Source organism: Puma concolor, chromosome D2 (genome assembly GCF_028749965.1).
Source record: "Puma concolor isolate L17-30 chromosome D2, mPumCon1.1.hap2, whole genome shotgun sequence".
Taxonomy (NCBI): domain Eukaryota; kingdom Metazoa; phylum Chordata; class Mammalia; order Carnivora; family Felidae; genus Puma; species Puma concolor.
In genome coordinates, this window is record NC_141677.1 from 32,059,687 (window position 1) to 32,085,932 (window position 26,246).

A 26,246-nucleotide genomic window follows, 5' to 3' on the forward strand; every position below is an offset into this window, starting at 1 on the left:
AAATGTGGCCTTCTGGCCAAAACAGCAGTCTGGAGCCTGTGGCTGGCTGGTTTTATTTTTGGATTAAAGGGGGGGACCTCCATCAAGCCTCCCTGTTTTATTCTGAACCTCACTTTCCCAAATAGAGGAAGGAGAATCCACAGCAGCTTGGGGGATCTGCAAAACCTGTGCTCTCCGGTCAGATGGATCAAGATTTGAGTCTCAGCTTCACCACCATCTAGTTATGTGACCTTCAGTAAGTGACTTGGCTTCTCTGAGACTTGAGTTTCCATCTAGAATATGGGCATAGTAATAAATACTTGCTTATTTTATTACTTCATCCATTCAACAGTCATTTATTGTCTCCCATGTACCAGGCAGTGTCCTAGATCTGAGTCTACAAAAGTGAGTGAAATAGACATAGTTAGTCCCTGTCCTCATGGAGCTTACTGTCTGTTGGGAGAAATCAGACAAAAGCTCTCAGTACCATGCCTGGCTTTTAACAGGCACTTGGTAAGTTCTTCGTATCTGTACTCAACTGTCATCTCCCCAGAGAGGCCATTCCTAATCACCTATTAAAATAGCCCTCCCTTGGGGCGCCTGGGTGGCGCAGTCGGTTAAGCGTCCGACTTCAGCCAGGTCACGATCTCGCGGTCCATGAGTTCGAGCCCCGCGTCGGGCTCTGGGCTGATGGCTCAGAGCCTGGAGCCTGTTTCCGATTCTGTGTCTCCCTCTCTCTCTGCCCCTCCCCCGTTCATGCTCTGTCTCTCTCTGTCCCAAAAATAAATAAACGTTGAAAAAATAAATAAATAAAAAAATAAAATAAAATAGCCCTCCCTCGTCTACCATGTTCCACCTACTTATCTAACTTTAAACCCATTCTTGATGAGTTTAAAAATCACCTATTAGTGATAAGTGCCTCTTAGATTTAGGGCAAATTTTTGCACTTAGGTCTCTACAATATAATCATCTTTTTAAAAGATATATTTGAAAACATGTTGCAATCAAATCTAGAAGAATGACCAATAAGCCTATGAAAAGATCCCCAGCATTATCAGGGACATATTTTTAAATTAAAAAAAAAGTTTAACTTATTTCTTTTGAGAGAGAGAGCAAGTGAGCACGAGAGGGAGAGGGGCAGAGAGAGAGAGAGGGAGACAGAATCCATTGCCAGCGCAGAGCCTGATGCAGGGCTTAAATTCATGAATCATGAACCGTGAGATCATGACCTGAGCCAAGATCAAAAGCTGGATGCGTAACTGACTGAGCCACTCAGGTGCCTCCATCGGGGACATTTTTCTTTTTAATATTTATTTTTTATTTTTGAGAGAACACGAGCAGGGGAGGGACAGAGAGAGAGGGAGACAGGGGATCCGAAGCAGGCTCCGTGCTGATAGTGAGCCCGATGTGGGGCTCGAACTCACAAACCATGAGATCATGACCTGAGCTGAAGTCAGATGCTCAACCAACTGAGCCACCCAGGCGCCCATCAGGAACATTTTTAAATTTTTTTTTCAACGTTTTTATTTATTTTTGGGACAGAGAGAGACAGAGCATGAACTGGGGAGGGGCAGAGAGAGAGAGGGAGACACAGAATCGGAAACAGGCTCCAGGCTCCGAGCCATCAGCCCAGAGCCTGACACGGGGCTCGAACTCACGGACCGCGAGATCGTGACCTGGCTGAAGTCGGACGCTTAACCGACTGCGCCACCCAGGCGCCCCATCAGGCACATTTTTAAAGACTGGTGCTACTTATTGGCAAGAACAGCTGGAACACTGCTGACGGGAGTGCAAAACGGCGCAGCAACTTTGGAAGATACTTTGGTGGTTTCTTACATGGTTAAACTATACACTTAGTTCCAACCCAGCAAACCCACGCCTAGGTATTTCCCCAGTTGAAAACGTGTATACTGGAAGGACTTGTATATGAGCTCATTTATGGCAGTGTTATTCATAATTCATGAATTCATACTTGAACAACAACCCAAATGCCCATTAACCAATGAACGGAGAAATAAAATGTGATACAGCCAAACGATGAAATAATACTCAGCGATAAAAAGGAACAAAGGACTGATACATGCTGCGACAAAAAGCTCAAGAACATCATGCTTAGCGAAAGAAACCAGACTCAAAAAGTCACACGCTGCATGGCTCTGGGTATGTACCATTTTGAAATCAGAAGGGTGTTTATCTGGGGCCAGGAGTGAGGGAGAGGATTGACCACGGTACGGCACAAGGCAGTTTTGGGGGGATGCTGGAAATATCTTGGGTGGGGTCGGGGTTACACAGCTATACACAAAGCGAAAACTCATCAAAGTGCACAATTACGATAGGTGAGCTTCGTTGTAGGCGAGTTACGCCTCAATAAAGTTGTTGCAAAATTTTAGAACATGTGGTTATATGTGTGTAGAAGATGACTTTATGCTTATCCCTTGTGATGGGATTTGGGTGTGTTTTTTTTTTTTTTCTTCTCTTTGCTTATCTAAATTTTGTAAAATTTCCACAACGATCATGGAGGGTTTGTGTCGGGAGAGAAAACACCAACAATAAAATGCCGTGAGCATAAATAATTGGGTTATTCAACAAGGAATCTATTGTCGATTCAACATTGTTTGCTTGTAATGAAGCCCATTTGGGCTACCTCCTTCTCATCTATCTTTCCTCAGTGGCACTTCTCAGGGGTGAGCTGAGGAAACGGATGCAAAAAGGTACAGAGCTTAATAGCAATGCTTTGTCCATCCAGCTCTCGGTTTGGCTCTCATCTGGCTTTCTGGATGAATACACAGTAGACTAATGATAGGGGGCTCGCGTCCTCCTTTGCCAGCTCCGCCCTCCATTCCAACCCAAATCAACTCATGCGTCCTCCAGGTCCCAAGAGGAAGTCCTCAGTGTAGGGCCGGGCAGATTGTGGTTTGTGGGGTCCAAGCCGGGTGCCCGCCTCCAGCTCCCATTGGTCTGTTGCGTGCTGCTGCATGGTCTTGGTGAAGGCAAGAGGCCATTCATCAGTGGAGACCCACGATTAGGATGACCGCTCACGCTGCGCACGGCGGGATAGATACAGAGTCCCTCCGAGTGTCGTCTGGGGTGAGGGTGCTCAGTGTCAACAGGCCTCTGGCCCTTTTCGCCCATGACATCTCCAATTCATCTTCAGACTTTCCGCCTGTGAAAGGGCAGTTACCTCAGGAGACCAACCAGTCGGTAGGCGGAGGACAGCACATCAGAAGAAGTCTGCCTTGCTTCCTCTTGCGTGCCTCAGGGTAGCCGGCGAGGTTCCTGATAGGGCCCAGGTATTGGGACACAGGGTTCCAGTGGGGACAAGAAAGCTATAATTATAACAATAGCTTCGTAAGATATCATCCCATGGAGGGAACATACAACTTTCTCGCCTCTCTAGCGGAGAAGTAAAGCCCAGCAGAAACTCAGAGCAGCGGGGTGGGCACAGGGAAGTAAGAGCGATCACAGCTTTCCTTGAGCCTCTGCTTTTGTCACCCATCAGTGCTGAGTTCCCCACCTGGGGTGTCTGTCCTCAGGGTCACGCAGGCAGTATTTTTAGGAACGACTTCCAGTATCTTAAAACTCCACCCATTATTCACAATAACCAAAATAAGGAGGCAACGCAAAATGTCCACCCAGTGGAGGAACAGATAAACAAAATGTGGAATATACATACAATATAATATTCTTCGGCCTTAAATAAAAGGAAATTCTGGGGGCGCCTGGGGGCTCAGCCAGTTGAACATCTGACTCTTGATTTCTGCTCAGGTCGTGATCCCAGGGTCGTGGAATCGAGCCCATGCTCAGCATGGAGTCTGCTTGGGATTCATTCCCTCTCTCTCTCTCTCTCTCTCTCTCTCATAAGAGGGGAGGGGAGGGGAAGGAAGGGGAAGGAAAGGGAAGGGAAGAGAAGGGAAGGGAATTCCGACATATGCTACAACAAAGATAAACCCTGAGGACATTATGCTCAGTGAAGTAAGTCGGACACAAAAGTACAAATACTGTTTGATTCCCCTTGCATGAGGTACCCGGAGTAGTCAGATTCATTGATTGACACGGATGTAGAATGGTGGTTACCAGAAGCTGGGAGGAAATGGGGAGTTGTCATTCAATGGGGACGGAGTTACAGTTTGGGATGTTAAGAAAGCTCTGGAGATCCACAGTGGTGACAGTTACACGCCAGCGTGAACGCACTTACGGCCACTGAACTGTAGCCTTACAAAAGTGAACAATGGTAAGTTTTATGTTGTGTATATTCTACCACAGACACAAAAAGCAAACATTCCACACATACCCACAAGGCCTCACCCCCTCATGAAAGCATAAAGGCATGCTTGTTGCCATTCAGATCCAATCTCTGAATGGGCTGGCATCGCCTCTGACTGATTTTGAGAGAGGAAAATAACAGCAAAATATATGAATTATGCCTACTGCGGTTTCTCTGGCAGGCCCAGCTCTCCAAGCATGGTGTCTTTGGGGGGAACTAAAACAAAGGGGCCTTGGTGGAAAGGTTGGCTGGGGTGAGCGCTCTGATCTCCCCCAGCTGTAAAGGCTGTGATTCTGTGGTTGGGGAGGCCATGCGAACGGAGAAACACCCCAGAGGAGAGACCAGACAGTGTCTCTGAACAGATCCCACCCAGCCACAGGGAGAAGCATTTGGGTTTGAGATGGCCCTTTCTCTGGGCAACTTGTAGAGCCCGGAGACAGAGTTCTTCACAAGAAGCAGCTGGGAACTCGCTGGTCTATGTGACAACACCAAGCACCAGACATGGGGCCCATACATGCGCTAGTTAACGAGGGACTAGTTAGGGAGTCCTCTCCTAAGCCCTGCATTCGTCACCCCCAGATCCCTGGACCTGGGTGGGGTCATGATGGATCTTGGCAGCCTGCTCAGCATGTGGGTTGTGGATACTGTGCACAGAGCAGCTCGGTCTGGATATCGCAAGAGTAGACACAAGAGACTCCCATTTCCCAGACTGGCAGCCTGAAGGGAGTCTGGCTCCACGAGCGTCCTGGTTCACCGTCAGGCAGAAAACCTCCGTAGAAACTTCGGGTCTCCTCCCCATTTCGCCCCACCCACGTTCCCTGAGAGGCAGAATGCAGCAGGGGCAGAAACCACCAGAAGACAAATTCCAATCCCCATCCTGCCGCTCCGTGGCCTGTGACCTCGGCCCCCTGCAGCCTCAGTTACTTTGTGAAACGGCAGCAACAACATCTGGCATGGGTCAAATGCGACACTGTCAGGGGAACAAGCCTGGAGAATGTACTGGACAACTGCTTTGGAGCTTTCTGCTGCTGCGACGTCCAGCGCTTAGGGCGGAGTAAACGGGGTTAAGTCATTGTCCATCACTGAAGCCATCAAGCCTCCAAGCTGCCTCCTCTGGCCTGACCCCCGGAAACATTCGCTTGCTATGCACTAAAATTCTAGCAACATGGTGTTTTCTATAGCGATGAAGGGGGAAATGCCCAGTTCGCTGCGGATTATGGGGGGCCATGCAGAGATCACCGAGGCGATCCCATTTCCTCCCATCTCCTGGACGAGAAACCTCGTTTCTTCGAGGCGATGCAGGTGTACTGGTGAGAGCTGCAGAGAAGACAAGGGGGCCTCCTGGTCCCCACCCCTTTTCAGAGGACAAGTTAGCTGTGCCAGGGGGGCTAGTGTGTGTCCTCCAGGAGGCCCCAAAGGCCACCCCAGCTTTGATTGACCTATCTCCCTTCAGGGCCCCGAGGAAACAGAGAAGCAGGGCCCTGCGAAGGCTTTGCGCTCGCAGCTCCGGTGGGCTGATGTCTTTCCAAAAGCTGCGAGTAGGTCCAGTGCTCTCCCTTCCTCCGGTCCACGAATAAATAAACCAAGGCCTCCCTGTGGCCTTGCAGCTGCCTGTCGCCTTGTAAGTTCTTGCCTGGGTGATGGTGGAGAGCCCTCCTCTTTTCTCTGGGTGAGGACCCGAAGGGCAAGACCCAGAGTGTCTGCAACTGACACTCCTTCTGCAGCTGCCCAGACGCGATGTCCCCTTGAAGCACAGTGGGGAGAAGAGAAGGGCCCGGAACACCTCTTGGAACAAACAAGACAAACCTACACAGAGTTGGCAGGAAGGGCACAGCAGGTTCTCCTGGAAAGGGTGAGGCCGAGTGGCTTCCCTCACACGTAAGGGACTCCCGGACATGGACACAAAGCATCGAATGGACAGAGCAACTTCGCTTTCCCATCCTTCCCAGCTGCGTAAGTAGGATGTACCCATTTCACTGCGCCCCGCCTTCCGGGGCCCTTCTGGAGGCAGCTGGAGATGCCCATACAGGCGCTGGAGTGGGGGCTCCTGTGAGAGTTCCAGCTGAGAGCCCCGGCTAGGCACGCCTCCTCTCTGGTCCTCAGTTTCGCATCTGGAGAAGCGGAGACCAGAAAACCTAGTCCCAAAGTCTCGCGAGGATTCGGGGAGCCGCGTGTGCGTGGAGCCGCCGCAAGGAAGGGTGCCGTGGAACGTTAGCTCCCGCCCCGCCAGGGGGAAGGCAGTAGAGGAGGTACCGCTAGCTGCCACCGCCTTGTATGTGAGAGCGAGGCGCGAGGCACCGTCTCCCGACTCCACACCCGATTGCGGTCCCGTCCTGGCCTCCCATGTGCCGTCGGGGCCCCCAGGTTCAAGGGCCCGCCCTCCCCATGCCACTCAGATATCCCACGCTGGTATGGTGAGGGGCAGGTGGGGGCAGCCGGGACGCTCCCCGGCTTGGGCCAAGCCGTGGTGGGCCACCCGGCCACCGCGCAGCGGGAGGCGGCCGGGCCGGGGCGTCCCGCTGCCCCGGCCGGACTCGGAGGGCAGGCCCGAGTCGCTGGGCTGCACCTCCACGGAGACCGGCGCGCGCAGGAGCCCGCCGGGCCGCTCCGAGTAGGCCTCCCTGGGGCTCGCCCACTGCGGCGGGCAGAGGCGGGCGCGGAAGGCGGCCTGGAAGCCGCGGCGGAAGTTCTCGTTGAAGTAGCCGTAGATGATGGGGTTGGCGCTGCTGTTGAAGAAGGCCAGCCAGTGGGCGAAGGGGAAGGCGTAGACGGTGACCAGGTGCAGCTGCGGCTCGCTCAGCTGGCCGTAGTCGATGAGCAGCAGCAGGGCCCAGAGCGGCAGCCAGGACAGCGTGAAGACCAGCGCCACCATGACCAGCATGTGCACCACCCTGGCCCTGCGCCGGGCCCCCGGGCGGCCCTCGGGCGCCGCCGCCTCCCCGCCGGCCCGCGCGGGCCCCGAGGCCTTGCAGAGCTTGCGGGCGATGCGCGCGTACATGAGCACGATGAGCGCCAGGGGCGCCAGGTAGATGTGCGAGAAGAGCACGGTGGTGTAGACCCTGCGCATGCCCTTCTCGGGCCAGGCCTCCCAGCACGAGTAGAGCGGGTAGGAGCGGTTGCGGGCGTCCACCATGAAGTGGTGCTCCTCGCGCGTGACGGTCAGTGTGATGGCCGAGGGGCACATGATGAGCAGGGCCAGGGCCCAGATGACCGCGATGGTGACCAGCGCCTTGCGCAGGGTCAGCTTCTCGCGGAAAGGGTGCACGATGCAGCGGAACCTGCGGGGAGGGGGGAGAGAGGCGGGCTCGGGACGAGTCCCAGGGGTCCCTGTGCCAGGGGCTGGGGGCTGGGGCGCGTGGGCATGCCACGTGCATCCTCGCACCGCACCGTGGGCAGCTTCCAAGAGCAGCTCCCGCAGTAGATCTAGGTTCGTTTGCAAGCAAGCTGGTTTCTCACCTGAGAGGGAGTCAGCTCCCCGCTGAGTAGTCAAGGAGCAAAGGCAAGGAGGACGGGAGGGGGGACGGAACTGCCTGCAGTGGGAAACAATCCTGTCTGTGCACTTGGGGGGGGGGGGGGTTAAACTGATTAGCTGGCAGCTAGCAAAGTGATCAGCCTGCACATTCTGTCCTTGAGTAGGCTGATTAGGTAGGTGCATCAAAGAACACTTTTAGCTGTTTACGGATTCTCCAGAAAACCTTGGGCGTTCAGGTGTGGAGTCTACATGACAGGCTGTCCCCATGTCATCTTGGCCAGTGTCCTTGCCTGCCTCCCATGCTCTGGGCAAAAGAGCCCAGATGAACCCTTAGTGCAAGGGCTCACTGAGGTGGAGGAGGGGAGAAGGACCTGTTGCATGCATTTGGGTTTTATTGCTTGCAAAGCTTCCTTGGCCCCTGGCTCCATTCTGTTAGCGGGCCCATGCTTATCAGAGACTCTGATGGAATCTGAGACTGAAAGAGACCAGAAGTAGCTTCTGGTAGTGTGGACATGGGGAAGTGGTAAGGCCTGGGCAGCCAGGGAACAGCAAGGGGGGCGTGGAGGGGGAGTGAAGGAGCAGGAACACACTGAGCCCCCCGCCCTCGGAAACTGGCTTTCCTGGCTCATTCTCATGAGTGGCAGGAGTCACGGCTTAGGAAACGAGGCCTGCCCTCAAGCTCTCATAGGACCCAGGAATCCCTATTAAACCTCAGCAGGAGCTGCCTCCAGGCCTTCCAGAAGGAGGTGGAATTCTCTGCAGGTCCCCCCATATAAAGGGCAGACAGCCCCACAACCCTTCCCTTTATGGCTCACGATTCAGCCCCAGGCTTCTGGTCAGCCCAACCGTGGAGACAGAGGCTCTTCCTAGTGCCGGGCCTCTGTCAGCCAGGGAGAACCCAGCCGGGAACCCTCTCACCTTTCCACAGCAATGGCCACCAGGGTGAACACGGAAGCCGACACGGACATGCCCTGCACCAAGCCGCTCATCTTGCACGTGGCGTTGTCAAAGGGCCACCCTGCAATGACAGAGCCCATGACAGAGCGAGTGCCTCATCCACAAAAAGCCGGACACCTTGGGCCATTTAGACCGGTCCTCACGGTGGCTCGGATCTTTCCTCCATGTCCTGGTGGTGGTGGTCATCCTCTCATCTGCTTACACACTTCCAGAAATGAGGAACTGACCAGTCTGAACAGTCCAAACTACCATGGCCGGTTCTCACCATTAGAGAGGCAATCTTTTTTTCTTTTCTTTTCTTTCTTTTTTTTTTTTTTTTTTTTTTTTTTTGAGCACGCGAGAGAATTCTAAGCAGGCTCCACACTGAATGGGTCATTCCAACAATTTTTAAAATTGAGGCACGTGAAAAGGACTGGAAGACACCACCTTACCCAGCTAGTGACTTTGCCTTATCACTGTTCTTGCTGCTTGTGTGTGCCTGTATGTGTGTGCACCTGTACATGTGTGTGCGTGCGTGCATGCCTGTGGGTCTAGGTGTGCCAGGAAGGAGAAGGGTGAGCAGTTTATGTTCAGCAGCTGTGAAAGAACTCGAGATCCAGCAGTGAGTGAAGGGCCCACCAGGCTGAGCCAGTGCAGCTGAGGGGAAATTGTTTGCCCTGGCTCTACTACTCGGGTCCTGAAACCTACAGAAACACAGGCTGTGATTCCCCAAGTCGGGTCAGTCACTGGTAAGCCCCTGGATGGGGCTTTTCAGGCTCTGGATCTGGGCTCAGGAGCCCCGGGCTCAGGGCCTACGAGCTCAGATCTCTAGATGTCTCCATGGCCCTGGAAACTAGTCCTTCCCCATGTAGAGTCTCAGGGTGTGTGGAGCCTAATTCTGAAACAAGGCAGGCAAATCACGTGGGAGAGAGTAGACAACAGTGTGATCCCTCTGACATTTGGAAGATGGACAGGTAGGAATTGAGAGGTTCGGTGGTCTAGTTCTGCCTGAATCCCTTCTACCAAGTCACTGCTAAATGGCCAGCCCGTCTCTACTTGGACACTTCCATTGACAGGCAGTTCACTACCTGTCAGACAGAACTCTCTTTCGTTGGAGAACAACTCAAATAAGTGGGGGTTATTAGGTTCTTATTCAGAGGGAACCTGCCCCCCTACGACTTCTTCCCACTGGTCCTAGTCCTGCCCAGGGGAGCTACAGTAACACTGGTTAGAAATATGGGCGTGAGGCCATGGGACTTGACACTTAGCTGGGTAACAACACACATGTCCCTTAATCACTCTGGGCATCAGTTTCCCCGTCCCCAAAATCAGGATTTTGTGGGACGCTCATTGGATTGCTCATTGGATTGCTCTAAGGATTCATGCATAACTCATTGGATTGCTCTAAGGATTCATGAAGGTAATGCAGGAAGAGTAGGTCATACAATGCCTGGAACAAAGAGAATAATTAATTCACTGTTATTTCTAACCGAATCCCTCAGCCACAAGACTGTCTTAAGTTTGAGGCAATGACATCTTGGCCAAGAGACCGAGCCAACCACGCTTTCGGGGGCGGAGGGGACCCTCACTGCCTCTGCTGCCTCCACTCACCAGTGATGAGGTTGTCCACGAGAGTGGTGGGCATACAGAAGATGCCCACCAGCAGGTCGCTGACAGCCAGGTTGAGGATGAACATGTTGGTGACGGTGCGCATGTGCCGGTTCGTGAGCACGATGAAGCAGACCAGGGCGTTGCCCACCATGCACAGGAGGAAGATGAGCACATAGGCCACAATGAACATAGCTGCCACCGGTGAGGAGTGCTGGTAGTAGGAGGAGAAGGTGAGGTTTGCAGCCAGGGTGGCCTTGGCATTACTCCCATTCTGACTTGGGGGCCAGCTGCTGTTGGGAGGCTGGGCGGGCTCCCCTAGAAGCAAAGGAGCATACAGGTCAGGAGCCTTGGCAAAGAAGGGCTGACTGACTCCTTGCCATTGGGTGCGACCCTTCCGTGCTCCCAATCCCGACCATGCCCTACCGCGCCCGATCGTGTGTTCAACTCCAGTTGCAACCGGATTCACTTTCGACCCACAGCACCCAAACCCTCATCTCATGCCCCCACCTTGTCTCGTCCACAACTCACTTCCCGATGTTGGCTCTCCTCCATTCCCATCCAACTCCCCCGCCTCTGCCCCATCTGGGCTCCATCCTTCTTAGCCCCGCTGTCTGCCCCAGAGGCAGACCTCTAAGGACTACATCGGCCAGATTCCCTTGCCCTCTGGTGTCCGACCAGGTTCAGCCAATGGGAAGCGCTGAAGGAGATTGAAGGACTGGAGAAGACCGAAGGCAGGTTACTCATCTCCCGACCCCCTCCGTGCCTGGCCCAATTCTGCCTGTGGGGCTGTCTTTATGGATACAGCTCCTACCAGGTGGCCCTCTTCCAAGGCTCTAGCTCTTTGAGGGCCACAGTGACACTATTTTCTCTCCTTGCACTGACAGCTCCCTGGGATCGCCAGTCCTGGGTGCTCATCCATTCCTGCTGGTTCTCTTACCTCCCCTCCCACCCCCCATAAACTCCCCCTATTAACCTCTTCCGATAAACACTTTCTGAGTCAACCACCTGTTTTCTCCTGGGACCCTGACTAATTATACCCTCGGAATCTCTGTTGTCCCTCCGCATCGCCTCTACAGAACTTTAGCTGGGAAAGGCAAGAAGGCAGTAGACAAAGGGACAGTGAAAGAGGACTCTGAACCAGGGTAAGAGCAAAGGCACACATTAAATTTACCAGAAGACCACCCAAAGCCAAGGCTACCCTGCCTCCTTCACTCTGTCCCATCGTGGTATCAGCTGCTTCACTGGCACAGCGTCTAACAAAGCACTTGCATATGTATTATTTTATCGAACCCTCCCAATCACCCCACGAGGTAAACATGTTAGGTATTAGCCCCATTTGAAATGGGAGAACTGAGATCAGAGGGGTTCTGTGACATTCTCAAGGTGGCTCAGGCGTATGCAGCAGAGGTGGTCCTTCTCTGTGTGTCTCTGAGTCAGTTTCAGGCTTTGGCGTGTGCTTCCCAGCCACCTTTGGAAGGAGCAGTTCGGTGTCCAACCACAGCTCCTCTGGGAAGCCATTAGATGTGGTGACTCATGATGTTGTCTCATAAACTCTCCTCCTGCCTTCCTCTGGGACTGAATGTGGTCTGTTCCAGGGGACGAAGAGTCTTTGGGGAGTCTTCTGTCACATCCAGAGCTCAGCCACTAGCCTGGAGACCCAATGGAGGCTTGGGATCTGGAGGCTAGAGACGCTTAAGGGCCAGTGAGCTGGCGTGACCAGGGCTGGAGGGACCAGCAGGTGTATCAGGGGCACTCAGGGTGGGGGTGGGGGTGGAGACGCTGCAAACCTCAGGTGCACGATGAGAGGAGGAGCTGATACCCCCTGCTGAGGCATTCCAGGGCGTCCAGTTGCACCCAAACATCTTTATTTTAATATAGAAGATGTCAGACATGCACAAGAGAGAACATTATAGTGAGTGCACGCAAGAGCGTATAGCTCAGGGAACCATTACAAGGGAGTAGAGTATAAGGAACTGCCATCTGTACATCCTCCACCTCCGACAATGGGCAACTCAAGGCTAATCTTGTTTCACCCATAGCCCCACCTCTCTTTGGAATATCACATCACTTCCTTACATCCACCAACATTTCCAGTTTGCATTGCTAAAAAGTAGGACTAAAAAGGGCGCCTGGGTGGCGCAGTCGGTTAAGCGTCCGACTTCAGCCAGGTCACGATCTCGCGGTCCGTGAGTTCGAGCCCCGCGTCAGGCTCTGGGCTGATGGCTCAGAGCCTGGAGCCTGTTTCCGATTCTGTGTCTCCCTCTCTCTCTGCCCCTCCCCCGTTCATGCTCTGTTTCTCTCTGTCCCAAAAATAAATAAACGTTGAAAAAAAAAAAAAGTAGGACTAAAAAAAAAAAAACAACAACAACCCACTTAACCACAGTGTCATTATGATACCTAACAAAATTGACCGTTATGTCTAATATTATCAATTACCCAGCATCCAGTACTCAAATTCCCTGATTGTTACATACTTTTTTTTAACATTGTTTGTTTGCTGCAATCTGTACACCCAACACGGGGCTCGAACTCACGACCCGGATATCAAGAGTTGCATGCTCTTCTGACGGAGCCCTCTAGGCACCCCTGTTATGTGCTTTTTAAAATCGTTGGTTTGCTCGAGTGAAGATCCAAACAAGATTTCTGTTACCTGTTATTATGCGGCAAACCACCCCAAAGTTTAGTGGTGTGGCGCTGGAGCTTGGCAATCTGGGTGGCCCTTCTGCAGGTTCTCTGGGGATCACCCATACAGCTGTGGTCACCTGATGGCTTGACCGGAGCTGGGAGGCCCAAGATGGCCTCCCTCACGCGGCTGGTGGTTAGTGCCAGCTCTTGGCTGGGGTGTCTTCATTCTCCTCCACGTGCTCTGTCATCCTCCAGGAGGCTAGATGGGGCTTCTTTACAGCTTGGTGGCCATAGGCTTCCGAGCCAGCAAGAGGAGAAGCTACAGACTTCTTAAGATCTAGGCTCCAGAATTTTCACGTCATTATTTCTGCCACCATCAGTTGGCCAACGCATGTCACAGAGTCAGGCCAGATTCAAGCTGCAGGAGAAATGGTTTCTACCACTCAGTAGGAGGGACGGTAATGTGACGTTGCAAATGTGATTCATTAAGGTCCATCACTGTAAACTTGACTGCCACCTCCACGTTGCATTTGGTTGACGTGGCGGTGAATCTCTTTTAGTTTCTAGGTTCTTCCTCTGCCTCTCTCCCCCTACACTTTGTCACATAATTGAGTGAGCCGTTTGTAGAATTTCTTGCAGACTGGATTTTGCTGAGTGCTCCCTTGTGATGTCATTTTTACATGTTTTACTCTGTCCGCTGTATTTCCTGTAATTGACAATTAGATCTGAGGGCTCAATCAGATTGTGTCTCGTGGGCTTTTTTTGGGAAGGCAGCTATGCTCACCACTAAACCACCAACGCACACTTGTGGTCTCTTTGTTAATGCCAAGCTTGACCAGTGGACTCCAATGCATCATCCCGATGCCTCCACTGTCGGGTCCCATCCGCTTTTCAGCAATATTTTCAGCAGGAGCCACTAAGGATTATCGCGGAACCCTCAGTGTCTTTCAGATATGATCCAAACTCTTTACTTGGCCTCCCAAACGCTCTGCGGTCTGATTTCCTGTTGCCATCTCTGACCTCGCTTCCCTGCCACATCCCCTTTTGCCCACTATGCTTTGTTGCTCCTGCCTCCCCCCCTTCTTTAGCCCTCGGCTTAAAGGCCGTCTTCTCCGAGAAACCCGACCCGATCACTCTGTTTCAGGCAGGTGCCCCCCCCCCCATTTATCTTCTCTCGTAGCATCTTATTTATTTTCCTCCATCTGTCAATATTTGATTTGTTTTCACGTTTATTGGGTTTTCCCCCCACCCTTGGAAGCCAGTTAGTAGCCATAGCCCCAGCATCTCTGCAGTACCTGCCCATAGTAAATGGTTCAATAAATGCCTGTTGAATGAATAAATATTTGTATGAGGGGAAAAGGAAGGAAAGGTGGATTCTGACACCAGGCGATAGGGTCCTGCTATAAGCTGGCATTGCTGGTGTCGGAGGGCCTTCACAGGCTCCTCTGGAAGGAACCCCCATCCCAGTGTCTGTTGGGAGCCTCTCCAGGCAGCTCACCCCTCCGGAGCACCAGGTCAGCTCTGAACCAGTCCCCATGACTCGAAGAAATCCGTGGATGTGCATGGGTAGACTCCAGGCTGTCTGTCCTCTGCCCTTCCCTAGGCCTCAGAAAACTGCTAAGTGAGCTCATATTCTGCAGTCTGTCCCTGGGAGGCGCCCGGGAGTGACCCTGCCCATCTCTAGACCCTTGGCGGAGCTGGGCGTCCATCTCTACCATCCGGGCAGCTTCCGGCATTGCAAGACGATCCTTTCTCGAAGAGGAAGGATTCCTGACAACTCCCCTGGGTTGAGGAGCAGCCAGGCCTCCCACCCCAGCTGAGCCAGGCCAGCAGCCAGAGACCTCATTAGCACCCTGGACTATTCCTTTCTGGGATCTGCCCAGCGCCCTTGTGGATACATTAAAGCCTGTGAAAATCTCTTCCGCTGAGCCCAATTAAAGCATTCCCCTACTGGGGGAGCTTCCTGGAGGTCTCAGGATATAATAAGGGTTGCCTCCAAGGCATTCTGATAATCGCAGAGAGCAAGCCCAGGGCCAGAGAGAAGATGGGGGTAAGCTGGTGCTCCCTGTGCGGTCCCGGCCAGCAGCGTCAGCATTAGCTTGGAACTCGTTAGAAATGCAAATTCTCAGGCCTCACCTCTGATCTAGGGAGCCAGAAACCCTGGGGACTGAGAAGCCCAGCTGTTTTAACACATTCCCCCAGGCGATTCCGATGCAGTCTAGTCTGAGAACCACAGATTTAAAGGACTTGGACCAAAGACCCTGTAGATAGTGGACACACACAGACTGGAAAGTCCCAGCCCTCCTCCCCGCCTTCTTCCCGGTGACTTCAGGCAATAGGCTGGATATTTGTGTCTCCTCAAAATTCACAAGCTGAAGCCTAATCCCCAATGCGATGAGATTTGGAGATGGAGCCTTTGGGGTGTGATTAGATCACGCTGGGCAGCTGTCACAAATGGAATTAGTGACTTGTAAAGAGACCCCAGCGAGCTCCCTCCTCCCTTCCAGCATGTGAGGACACAGCGGAAAGACGGCTGTCCGGGAACCAAGAAGCGGGCCCTCACCAGACACCGAATCTGCGCCTTGACCTTAGACTTCCTTGCCTCCAGAACGGAGAGATGGCTTTCTGGGGTTTCTCAGCGCCCCGCCCTGTGGTATTTTGTTACAGCAGCCCCGAAGGACGGGAACACCGCCTCACCCCTGTGGGGACTCAGCATTACCATCTTGAAAATCGAGACACACAACGCCTGGCTATGACCTCGCGTAGGTCACGTCACCACCCTGGGAACCAGAGTTCTCTCTGGTGAAATGGAGGTAAGCTCACGCGTCCCGAAAGGAGGTGTGGTGAGCCAATAAGATAACGAGTAAAAGGACCTGGGCGCACTGCTGTGCACATGGCTCACCCCACGCCTCAGCTCCGTAATCGGTAGTGTTGACAATGGGAAGTTACACAGTGGATGTGAGGACGAGATCCTCATAATCTTCTTGGTCTGGGCCACCCTGCAAAGCCTGAGAGATGTGTGAGGGAGCAAACACCACAACAAATGCCTTGAGCACAGAACCAGACTGGGTATTTGTTTCCCTGAGTCCACAGCAGTCCCCTCTAGGAATGCCATCGTTGTCGCCACCTGCCGATCCGTCCTGGCACCGCGTGGGAGCTTCGTCCCTCACTGGAGACCTGGGGCTCACCATCCAACAGCCCTTCCTGAGACCCTCCTGAGTGAACATGACCTGGGCCGGGAGGCTCTGGGGACCTGCTGAAGAATACAACACAAAACGGCACAAATGGCTGCTGAACACATGAGACGGAGAGTTGAAATTCGTTTGTGATCAAAGAAGTGCGGTTTTAAAGAACACCCTTTTCATCAGGCAGGATGGTGGGGAAGAAAAGTGCTCGGTGATGGCCAGACAGTGGCTGAGGGTCGGTGGGGGGAGGGGGAGGGCACACAGCAGCTCAACCTTCACAGTGGGGCGCATCCATCCGGCACCCTGCAGAGGACTTGCTCCAGGATCCAGCTAGTTCCAGCTCTAGGGACTTATCCTGGGGAACAAGATCTAATGGTGTGGGGGGAAATAGTGACCACGGGTTGTAGTAGCTACAAAATAATATCTATGACAAATCTGCATTCCGTGTAAAAAGGTGTGCATGTGTGTGTGTGCGAATGACAAAAAAAAAAAAAAATAGTGTTTGTCCACAGGGATGTTTCAAGTGCTTTTTATTTTCCTTTTCACTAACTTGCAGTTTGACCTTTGCAATCAGGAAGAAGCTCTGATTTTTAAATGTGATTTTAAACCGATTACACCTGCGGTTCTAACCTCTGACTCAAATCAAAATCACCTGGCTTTTAACACTACCGCACTGCCTCCGAATGAATCAGAATCTCTGGGAATGGGGTCCAAGCCCTGGCGTTTTTCTTAAAAAGCTCCCCTGGTGATTTTTCACGTGTTACGAATTTGCGAACCATTGACGTTCATCACGGTCCGCGCTTTCAAGGCGCTTACGGTCAGTGCGTAACACTGTGGGATTCACCAAACTCTTTGAGACTCTGGTGCATTTGAATTCATTTTACAGATGCTTTCCTACTGCTTTGTCCTGACATACCAAGAAATGATCCCTGTCCCGATAGAACTCACCGTCTTTGAAAGCTCCAGAAGTGCCCTCGATCATCCACACACTTTCAGGGGAGTGGTGGGCGTGTGGGGCTGTGGCTGACCTTGCACCCCTTACCCCTTCTCGTCTTGGGGAGTAACCCCTCTCTGCGTGAAACCTGAGAGGGACTGTCAGTCGGGTGTCTGCACTCGCCCCTGGCCAACGGATGGCCAATCAGACCTTTTCTGCTTTGGAGTTGACTCTGGATCCTAATAACACAGCTTCTCCTTCTGTTGCATGAACTAGCCCCACTCTTCCAATGCGTTCCCATTGTTGATTAAGTTAGCCAGAGACCGTTCCTGTTGCTTGTAGCTCAACGTCTTGACTAATACGAGGACATCAAAGTTGATCATCTTTGAGCCTCCTTGGAATCTGTGGAGTCCAGGTTCAAAACCCCAGGAACAGTTGGAAGGGGTAGGGACAGAGCCCCAAGGTTCGTGCTCTCCAGATTAGATATCAGCCCTCCCTATGCTTCCTCTACCAGGCCATGCCATCCTCCATGAAGTCTTTGCCGGTGCAGACAGGAGAGGACACTGACCCGGGAGTCCGAAAACATGGCCTTGAGAATTGGCCCAGGGGTGGTCACTCCAAAACTTGCCTGGAAGAGGGGCTCGTGGGGGTGTGTGTGGGAATTTGATTTGAAGGCGAAGCTTGGGAACTTCTCTTAAAGCTGCTTTTGCCCAGTTTTTACAAGGAGGTATGTTTAGTTTGGGGATGTTTGAGGACCGCTGATGGGGGAGCTTAATCCTGTACATCACCCCTTGGTACGCCTCTGTGAACTGGGGGGACCCACTTCACTTCCCTGTGTTCTCCGTGGCTTTCAAAGGTAGATGGCCTGGGCTTCTTGGACTCCCGACCTCAGGGAGTTGTTCCCAGGTTCAGTAAGATATCAGAGTAAATGCTAAAGGGTTTCATAGACCTAAGGGCTGCGTCTTGACTATATCAGCTATCTGGCAGGCAGCTGCAGGGGACCAAGGGGTTATAGCGAGGTCCCAGTTGATTTGGGTTTGTTCCCAAGGAGACCAGCCTGGGCAAGCCCTGTGTTGGGGCCGCACAGGGGAGTGAAGGGTGGGTGTGTCGGGCGATCACTGCTGAGGAAGGAGGCTTCCTGAGACCTGTGACCTCATTTCTGTCCCTCCTGGCAGCTGAGCTAAAGCCCACCACATCCCAGGCACCCACTGCAGCAACACAGATCTTGCAAGTCTGGCCCTTCTTTTTAAAAAAAAACATTTTTTTTAACATTTATTCATTTTTGAGAGTGAGAGAGACAGAGCATGAGCAGGGGAGGGGCCGAGAGAGAGGGAGACACAGAATCGGAAGCAGGCTCCAGGCTCCGAGCTGTCAGCACAGAGCCCGACGCGGGGCCCGAACTCACAGACCGCGAGATCATGACCTGAGCCAAAGTTGGACGCTCAACCGACTGAGCCACCCAGGCGCCCCAAGTCTGGCTCCTTCTTGGTGAGTAAGAGCAGGTAGGCCTCCCAAGAATCCTTTGGGTTGGCAAAGGCCAACGCTGAGGGCTGAAGGGTTTCTGCAGCAGCTGAAGGAGCCAAACCAGCCTCTTTTTGCACTTTCCCTTCTACTCTGGAATCCTTTCATCTCTCCTCACTTCCTCCTGGAGCCCTCCAGATTTCTCTGTTTTACTCATTCAAAAGCTAGATTCCGGAAAGAAGGTTCTGATGCAAATCGTTTACCTCTCGGTGAAAATTGACGACACTGAGCTGCTCTTTACTCACATATTAAGCCTATACTCCCAGCTCATTTAAAGGAATTTCAGACCTTAGAATATAAGGGTAGAAGGAATTTACAGGGAGAGCAGAAAGGGAAGGGACTTTCCTCTCTCTCGCTCTGGGTAAGGCTAAGCATATGGCCAGGAGCATCCTTTCCGGGTTCTCTTGATTTCTTCCCCAGGGTCTACCTGTAGCACTGGTCACATTCAGTTTCCTCTTCAGCTATGTGCAGAAATGTTTTTTCTTCCACGAAGCTAGAAACGCCTTAGGGGCAGAAACAATGCCTTTTCCATCTCAGAAAGATCCCCACTATCAGGCACAGGGCACAGAACATGCAGACAATTAATAAATGGTGGCAATTAATATAGGTCCTGAAGGCTATCAATTTTCCTCTAAACACTGCTTTAGCTATATTCCATTGGCTCTGATATATACCGTTTCCATTACTGTCGAACTACTTTTGATACAGCATCGAGCTCTCTCTGACAAGGGAAGAACTGTTCATCGCACAGATAGGAAATCAAAGCTCAGAAGCAGAGACATGCTCTTGGAGCAAAGGAGGCAGTTTTGTTTGGCTCGAGGATTCGGAGTCCATCAAGGAAGCCAGGTGACCCAGGCTGAGCCTGAGCCCCTGATCTGGTTTTGCCACCTGCAATCATTTTCTCCTCTTGGTATCATCCGGCCACCTGTTAAGATCTCCAGTGTCCCTTTGCAGCAACTGGGGATCTTGGATCCAAGGGGTCCCTGCCTTCCCCAGGCTACACCTGCAAAGCCGACATGATGCATGCATCATCTGAAACCTTTCCTGAAGAAACTGGCACACAAGTGGCCGGACCCAGACCCGGTCTACCCTGAGCTCAATCGAGAAGTAATGAAAGTGAACGCTTAAGTCCCTTGGTTTCCATTCGTCCCCCACCAGTACTTCCCAACCAGGCATCACCACCTGAAGCTTCAGCATCCCTGTCCCAAGATCCTTATGTGCTCTCTCTAGCACGATCTTCTTTCAGGAATAATCCTGATGAATTGGTTCACACAGATGAGGAAATGACTCATAACAGCTTCAAGTGCAGTGTGTCTTTTCGGTGTTTGCATCTCAAAGGGAGTCAAACCTTAAATCAGAAAAAAAAAAAAAAAAAGCTCCAATGGTGCAATTTTAGTTACTAAAGAGAGATTGGCAAAAGGTTTTTGAGGAGACTGAATTTAATTATTTTGCATTTGGATCCTAAGTCGATCTGATAGAAATTAGCGGTGTTTGTGAGTTCCACTCTCTGTGCTACAGTTCCCTCATTTCTAAAGCCAGGGTTGAGCACCTGCTCACCCAGGCCTCTCCTGGCTCTAATAACCTGGGGTCTTTGCAGTGGAATGGCCACACAATGATTGGAGCAGAAGTACTCACTGGTAGGAGCAGGACAGACCCTGGCTCCCGGGAGAAACAGACAGGCATCCGCCTGGCCTCTGCCTCCCAGCAGCAGCTGAGACCCCTCCCATTCCCCACTCCTCACAAGCCAGGAAGGTGCCAAGGGTCATCAGCACGAAGCCGGATAGCCGGTCTCCATGGAGGCCGCAGCCCCAGGTGTCCCCAGAATCTGGGCCGTTTGTGCAGAAGCCAGCAGACCTGCTTTAGCTCAAGCCAGGGCAAGCGGCACCTCCTGAGCGCAATTTTATCGTCTGTTAAATGGAGGTGACGCGGTCTCCCTGCCCACTTCCCCGGCGGGATGAGCCGCTCCAAGGCGGTGAAGTGTTTTGCAAAAAACGCACAGGGCACGATGCCTCTGGAGGCGTTTCCAGGGGGCCTGGAAAAGCAGAAGCCACCCGGACAAGACGTTTCTGTGTCCTGCACTGGAGGCAGATGAGCTGGCTGACTCCTCTCCTCTCTCCAATGACCTTCTTCCTCTGCCTGGGCCGCTTCTCCACAGTACTCCCACCTCCAGCCACTGGACGCGTACCTCCTCCCAGCCCCGGGGGCCTCCCTCGGCCACACAGCTCCCGGGCCAGGCGGCAGCTGTGGAGGCTGCCACGGGTGCCAAGGAAGCCACTAGACGGGGGCTGGGCTGGAAGTGGGGGTGGGGAATAGGTCTGATTTGCTGTGCTCCGCTGACTTAGAGCACGGAACACCACGGCCAAGGCCAGTGGGAAGTCTGATGGGGGTTACTGCCCGGCTGGGCCCCAGCAAGTCTGCAGGAGGCTCAGCAGACGGCGGCGTCCATCTGTAGACCCTGGGAGAAGGTTTTTGGCCCTCAGAGACCCCTCCAGGCCATATTTTTGGTCCAGCCACCCAAGAATTCCCCCTTCAGGCTCCCATCAGCACTCCCTAGTCCAAGCTGGATAATGAGATGTGGTGAGGAGCTAGCTTCTAGGCCAGCTCTGAGTGCTAGAAAGTTCTTCCTGAGGTTGAGTTGAATCATCTTAATGTAACTTGCCTCCACCTGTCCGAGTTCCGATCCCTGGGGCCACATGGAACGAGAGTGAGCCCCTGTCCCCAGGATCACCCCCCTCTCCCTACCTTTGTCCCACCAGAACAACCAGGGGCTCTTCAGGGAAAGGGGTTCTAGGCCCATCTTACTGACGGTCCACTTTATTCTGTCCAGTAATTGTCCTCAGGAGTACAAGCCAGGGCTCCCTCATTGTAAATGGACACAGTTGGCTTTTTGGACTGAAATTTAGGACTTTGCATTTCACTTACATTTACATTTCATTTTCTCGGTTTCGATCTGCATGTTGAGATACCCTTAAATCTTCAGTCTGTTGCCATGTGGGTTTTGTGGTCCTTATCCAAAGATTTGATAAGGATGCCTTTCAATTTCCCTCTAAATTGCTTAATGTCAGGTCCAAGTGGGAGCCCGAGGGACCCTTACGTTGCACTGAAGCCTTTAATGAAAGCCCTGTCATCAGTCCTCCAGGCCCTTCCCACATCTTTCCATCAGTTTCCAGGGCTCTCACGAAAGATCTTTGCTGTGTCCTGCCGAAATGCTGCAATTCACCTTTGTTCCGGTCTGAAGGAAGAAATTTGGGGGGCACCTGGGTGGGTGAGTCGGTTGAGCAACTGACTTCAGCTCAGGTCATGATCTCACGGTGTGTGAGTTCGAGCCGCGCACGCGGGGCTCGAACCCACAGACCGTGAGATCATGACCTGAGCCGAAGTCAGAGGCTCAACTGATCGAGCCCCCCCCAGGCCCCTCCCAGTCCAATTTGCTTTAAAGAACACTAATATTGGGCTACTCACGAGTACTACATTATTTTCCTTCTTCTTGAAAAAAAAAAAAACACGTTTTTTTAAGAAAACAATGATGTGCTTCTTATAAACCAGTCCTGAGCACTAACTACCAAAGAAGAGAGTGAACATCACTGAAATCGCACACACAGAGATAACCCCGCGGCCAATGTGTCCGTGACGCCTCTTGCTGTGGACCCCTTCAGCCTGAAGGTCCAGCTGTGGTGGACCGTTCCTGGCACCTCCCGCACCTCACCAAGCTTGCACCCGAGGGTGTCTCTGCTTCCTTTGAAGCCAAGAACAGGAACCTTCTAGGAGTGCAGGAGGAGAACCAGTGGAAAGGAGCAAACAGCACCAGCTTCCCATCTCACGTGGGGGAAATCTTGGCCGCTCTCTGCACATTCCCCAGAGGGTCCCGAGAGGGACAGAGCCCTCAGGTGCCCGCAGCTAAACCCAGCTCGTTCATGCACCCATTTCTTGTCTTTTCTCCCTCTCCCACCCTGCTCTCTCTTTTTAAAAAAAAATTTTTTTAACATTTATTTATTTTTGAGAAACAGAGGCAAAGCGTGAGCGGGTGAGGGGCAGAGAGGGAAGGAGACACAGAATCTGAAGCAGGCTCCAGGCTCTGAGCAAGCATTCAGCACAGAGCCTGATGCGGGGCTCAAACCCACGAACTGTGAGATCATGACCTGAGCCGAAGTCAGACGCTCAACCGACTGAGGCACCCAGGCGCCCCCCGCCACTCTGCTCTCTTGACGTCCGCTTTCAAGCATCAGAGAAACTTCCTGTACCTGAGCCCTTGGCTTAGGGTACACTTTCAGAAGCGGGGGAATCCAAATGAAGATGTTAGTGACCATCTCTTTGCAGACATCTTACATACATCGCCAATAACAAGCCTACGTAATTTTGCGTAAAGGGATCGTACTCTACGTGGGTTCTAAAACCTACTTTTATGAAATTACTCACAGTGGGCAGGGAACATACTTTCATGCCTGTAAATACAATCCTCGATGCAGTTCTTAATGTCTACATGCTATACCACGGCAGATGTGTTTCATCATTTAATTTACTTAATTATGGGCCTCTAGATGGTCTCCAGTTTTGCACTGCGATGAAAATGCTCATGCATATATCTTTGCAAGTGTTCAGGATGGCATCGTTTGACAAAATTCTGAGACCTTCAGAATTGCTTCATTGTTTCCTAAGTTTTCTCTGCGTGTTTGATAATCTATTTCGGCATTTTCATAGAGGCCAGTATTAATCTTAGCAGGTTAGAGATGTCTTTTCTTTTTTTTTTATTTAAAAAAATTTTTTTTTCAACGTTTTTTATTTATTTTTGGGACAGAGAGAGACAGAGCATGAACGGGGGAGGGGCAGAGAGAGAGGGAGACACAGAATCGGAAACAGGCTCCAGGCTCCGAGCCATCAGCCCAGAGCCTGACGCGGGGCTCGAACTCACGGACTGCGAGATCGTGACCTGGCTGAAGTCGGACGCTTAACCGACTGCGCCACCCAGGCGCCCCTTGTCTTTTCTTCTTTTAAAAAACTCCCTTTACTTCCTTTTTTGAAAATCAGGACAGGTGCCCGTCTTCAGTTTTCTCGCATTTTTTTCATCCTTGTAATTTCTTTTAAGGCAATGATTACATCTGCCTCCACGTCCCTGGGATGTCACTTGTCTGGGCTTCGATGCCTTCTTCCCATCACCTGTCTTGGGCTTCATTTCCTCCTTACGCTCTTTATTCTATCATTTGGAGTAAAATTGCCTGTGCCCTGCTCCGCCTGCCCTCCCTTGTGCGTTAAGCTTGTATCACCTATCTCGAGCCCTGAGCCGACTTCCTTATTATCCTTACTCAGCCTTCGAAAGCGCTTTGCTCTGCCTTTGTTAATTTCCCCGGGTTTCTCTTCACTCGAGCTTTGCTGTTTTGCTAACACTGTGCTTGCGGATCCTGCCAACCTTCCAGATTCATCTTGGGTTATGCATTCCTCACCGCATCTTTGTGTGTGTGCGCTTTTCAAACCCTGCCAGTGCAGCGGTGCAAGACATTCTGTGAAACTCTCTTTTCTTTCTTGCCTGGAGTCCAATCATTTCCTTGGAATTTCAAGGTTTTATGATCTCTTGAAGTAGCCTCTCTTACCGGTATGAATTTGTTCAACGCGTCTTGCCTTATTTCACCCTTACACCCACCCTGTGAAGCCGGCTAAATGTAAGTTTCTCCCTTCAACAGATGGGTAAAGGGGCGCCTGGGTGGCTCAATCGGTTACGTGGCCGACTGTGGCTCAGGTCATGATCTCACGGTCCGTGAGTTCGAGCCCTGCGTCAGGCTCTGTGCTGACAGCTCAGAGCCTGGAGCCTGTTTCAGATTCTGTGTCTCCCTCTCTCTGACCCTCCCCTGTTCATGCTCTGTCTCTCCCTGTCTCAAAAATAAATAAAATGTTAAAAAAAAAAAAAAAAACCAGATGGGTAACCAGTGACCCAGAGAGGTTTAGGCACCACCCCAAAGATACCCAGCAAACCAGCGGACCAGTCCTCAGTCCTCTAGGCTCTTAGTCTAAATATGGTTTCCCTTGCCCACCGTGGCTGAGATGGGGCTCTGGACCCCCCACTTGGTAAGGTTGGAGCAAGCAGTCTTCTACCAGGGACTTATCCTTCAGAGTCCCACTCCTTCTAGCCAGCAAAGTCGGTGGGTGACAATTCCACTGAGGTCAATAGCTGAGCTCACCTGGTTTCAAATGACCCCCTGCCCACACAGGAGGCAGGGTGCATGCACACACGGACGGAGAGGCACCAGATCTCTTTCTCCCGCCCTGTCTCTCTGTCTCTGTCTCTGGCACACACATACACGCACACACAGTACGGAGCACTCTAGGTCTTTCTCTCTCCCTCTCTCAGTGTCTTTCTGCTGCTGTCACACACACATTGTCACAGTGCCTGGCTCTGGACAGCTGTCAGTGATCAGATACCCCAGCCCCTTTGCCCTCCCTTGGCTCGCTGCTCCTGAGTCAGTACCTGAGCCCACCCTCAGCCCCAGCTCCGGGCTCACTCACCCTCCATGCTGCCCACTCCTGCCGGCTCTGGGGAAGGGCACAGCGGGCCCCTCGGACCTGGCAGGGCAGGGGGGAAGTCTCCGGGCGCTGGGTTGGTCGGCCTGCCCGCGCCCCTACCTCTGAGCTCAGCGGATCGAGTCCGGGGCCGGCAGGAAGCGGGCAGGGGGCGTGCGCCCGCAGGGCCGGGTCCTTCGCGGGGTCTCGCTCCCCCTCAGGGCCCAGAGTGAGCCCGGCAGGGGTCGGGCTCCCGCGCAGCGCTGCTGCCTGCCCCGCTCTGCAGCCGGCAGCCCGCTGCCCCTAGCCTCCCGAGGCTGGAGCGAGGGAGGGGGCCAGCGCGCGGCGCCGTCGCCATGGCAACCCGCACGCCTGTGCCCGCCGCAGCGCCCCCTGCCCGCTGTGTGCCGGGCCGCCTCGTCGACGAGGCCGTCTCCGCAGGGACCCAGCGCCCCTCCAAAGTAGGAGGCACCCCACCGCCTACTGCAGCTCTGCCAGCGACGTCCACTAACTCTGTACCTCTCTCCGGTGCCACACATCCCGGCCCCCGGCCCCGCACCTCCTCTTTATCCCACCCCAGCCTGACCCCTAGTCACCCACCCTAGTGTCCAGGATCTTGGGGTCCCGCTGAGAAGGGGATGAGAGGCAGCTGTGAGTACACAGGAGCGCCAAAGGAGGGAGGTGGGGGCTCGCCATCAGCTCTGAGCTCTGCCAGGAGAGTGGGGACAATGTGTCTCCTAGATGGCCACTGACTTTGGAATCAGGGAGCCCAGGCGTTCACCGCTTTCCCCCGGGGCAAGTTTCTAAGATCGCACCCTAGTCTCCGTTTCTGCGTTTGTGAAATGGTTTCAAGGGGAGTACGTGAGATGTCAAAGTTTCTGCCCAGCACCTAGTAGGTGTCCAACAAATGGTCCCTTGAGCAGGATGGGAGCGCCCTCCCGTTATCCGAGCCCTCATCATCCCCCAGTAGTCACCGCCATAGACTTTTGTCACATGAACGAAGATCCTGGTTTCCAGGCAGATGAGAGTGAATGGCCCATTCCTTCCTGTATTGGGGGTGGGGTGGGGTGGGGTCTATATCCGGGGTTTTGAGGAAAGGGTTGGAATCCAGCTCCTTCCTAGCCTCCCTCCAGCTCCTCCTCTGCCCTGAGTGGCTGTCCAAGTCTCAGGGCTGGAAGGCCTTAGAGGCCACTGGGTCTAACCCCGCCCTGGGGCAGGTGTCTGGATCCT

The 26,246-nt window shown here is 52.8% G+C and overlaps 1 protein-coding gene across 1 annotated transcript; it reads right to left on the reverse strand.

The window, feature by feature from the left end:
- Nucleotides 1-4,960: 4,960 nt before the first annotated feature.
- Nucleotides 4,961-26,043, reverse strand: NPFFR1 (neuropeptide FF receptor 1). The gene is made up of 4 exons (XM_086679894.1): nucleotides 25,023-26,043; nucleotides 10,263-10,577; nucleotides 8,634-8,733; nucleotides 4,961-7,521 (listed from the first exon to the last, which is right to left on the reverse strand). Exons 1-4 carry the CDS (start codon nucleotides 25,027-25,029, stop codon nucleotides 6,636-6,638), a joined length of 1,308 nt encoding a protein of 435 aa, XP_086536020.1. The 5' UTR covers nucleotides 25,030-26,043; the 3' UTR covers nucleotides 4,961-6,635.
- Between the last annotated feature and the right edge of the window lie 203 nt (nucleotides 26,044-26,246).

Coding starts and splice junctions, on each gene's coding strand:
- NPFFR1 (XM_086679894.1), bottom strand. Junction 8,734..10,262: donor CGTGGACAACCTCATCACTG/GTGAGTGGAGGC, acceptor CTGTCATTGCAG/GGTGGCCCTTTGACAACGCC. Junction 7,522..8,633: donor GTGGCCATTGCTGTGGAAAG/GTGAGAGGGTTC, acceptor CCCTCCCCGCAG/GTTCCGCTGCATCGTGCACC.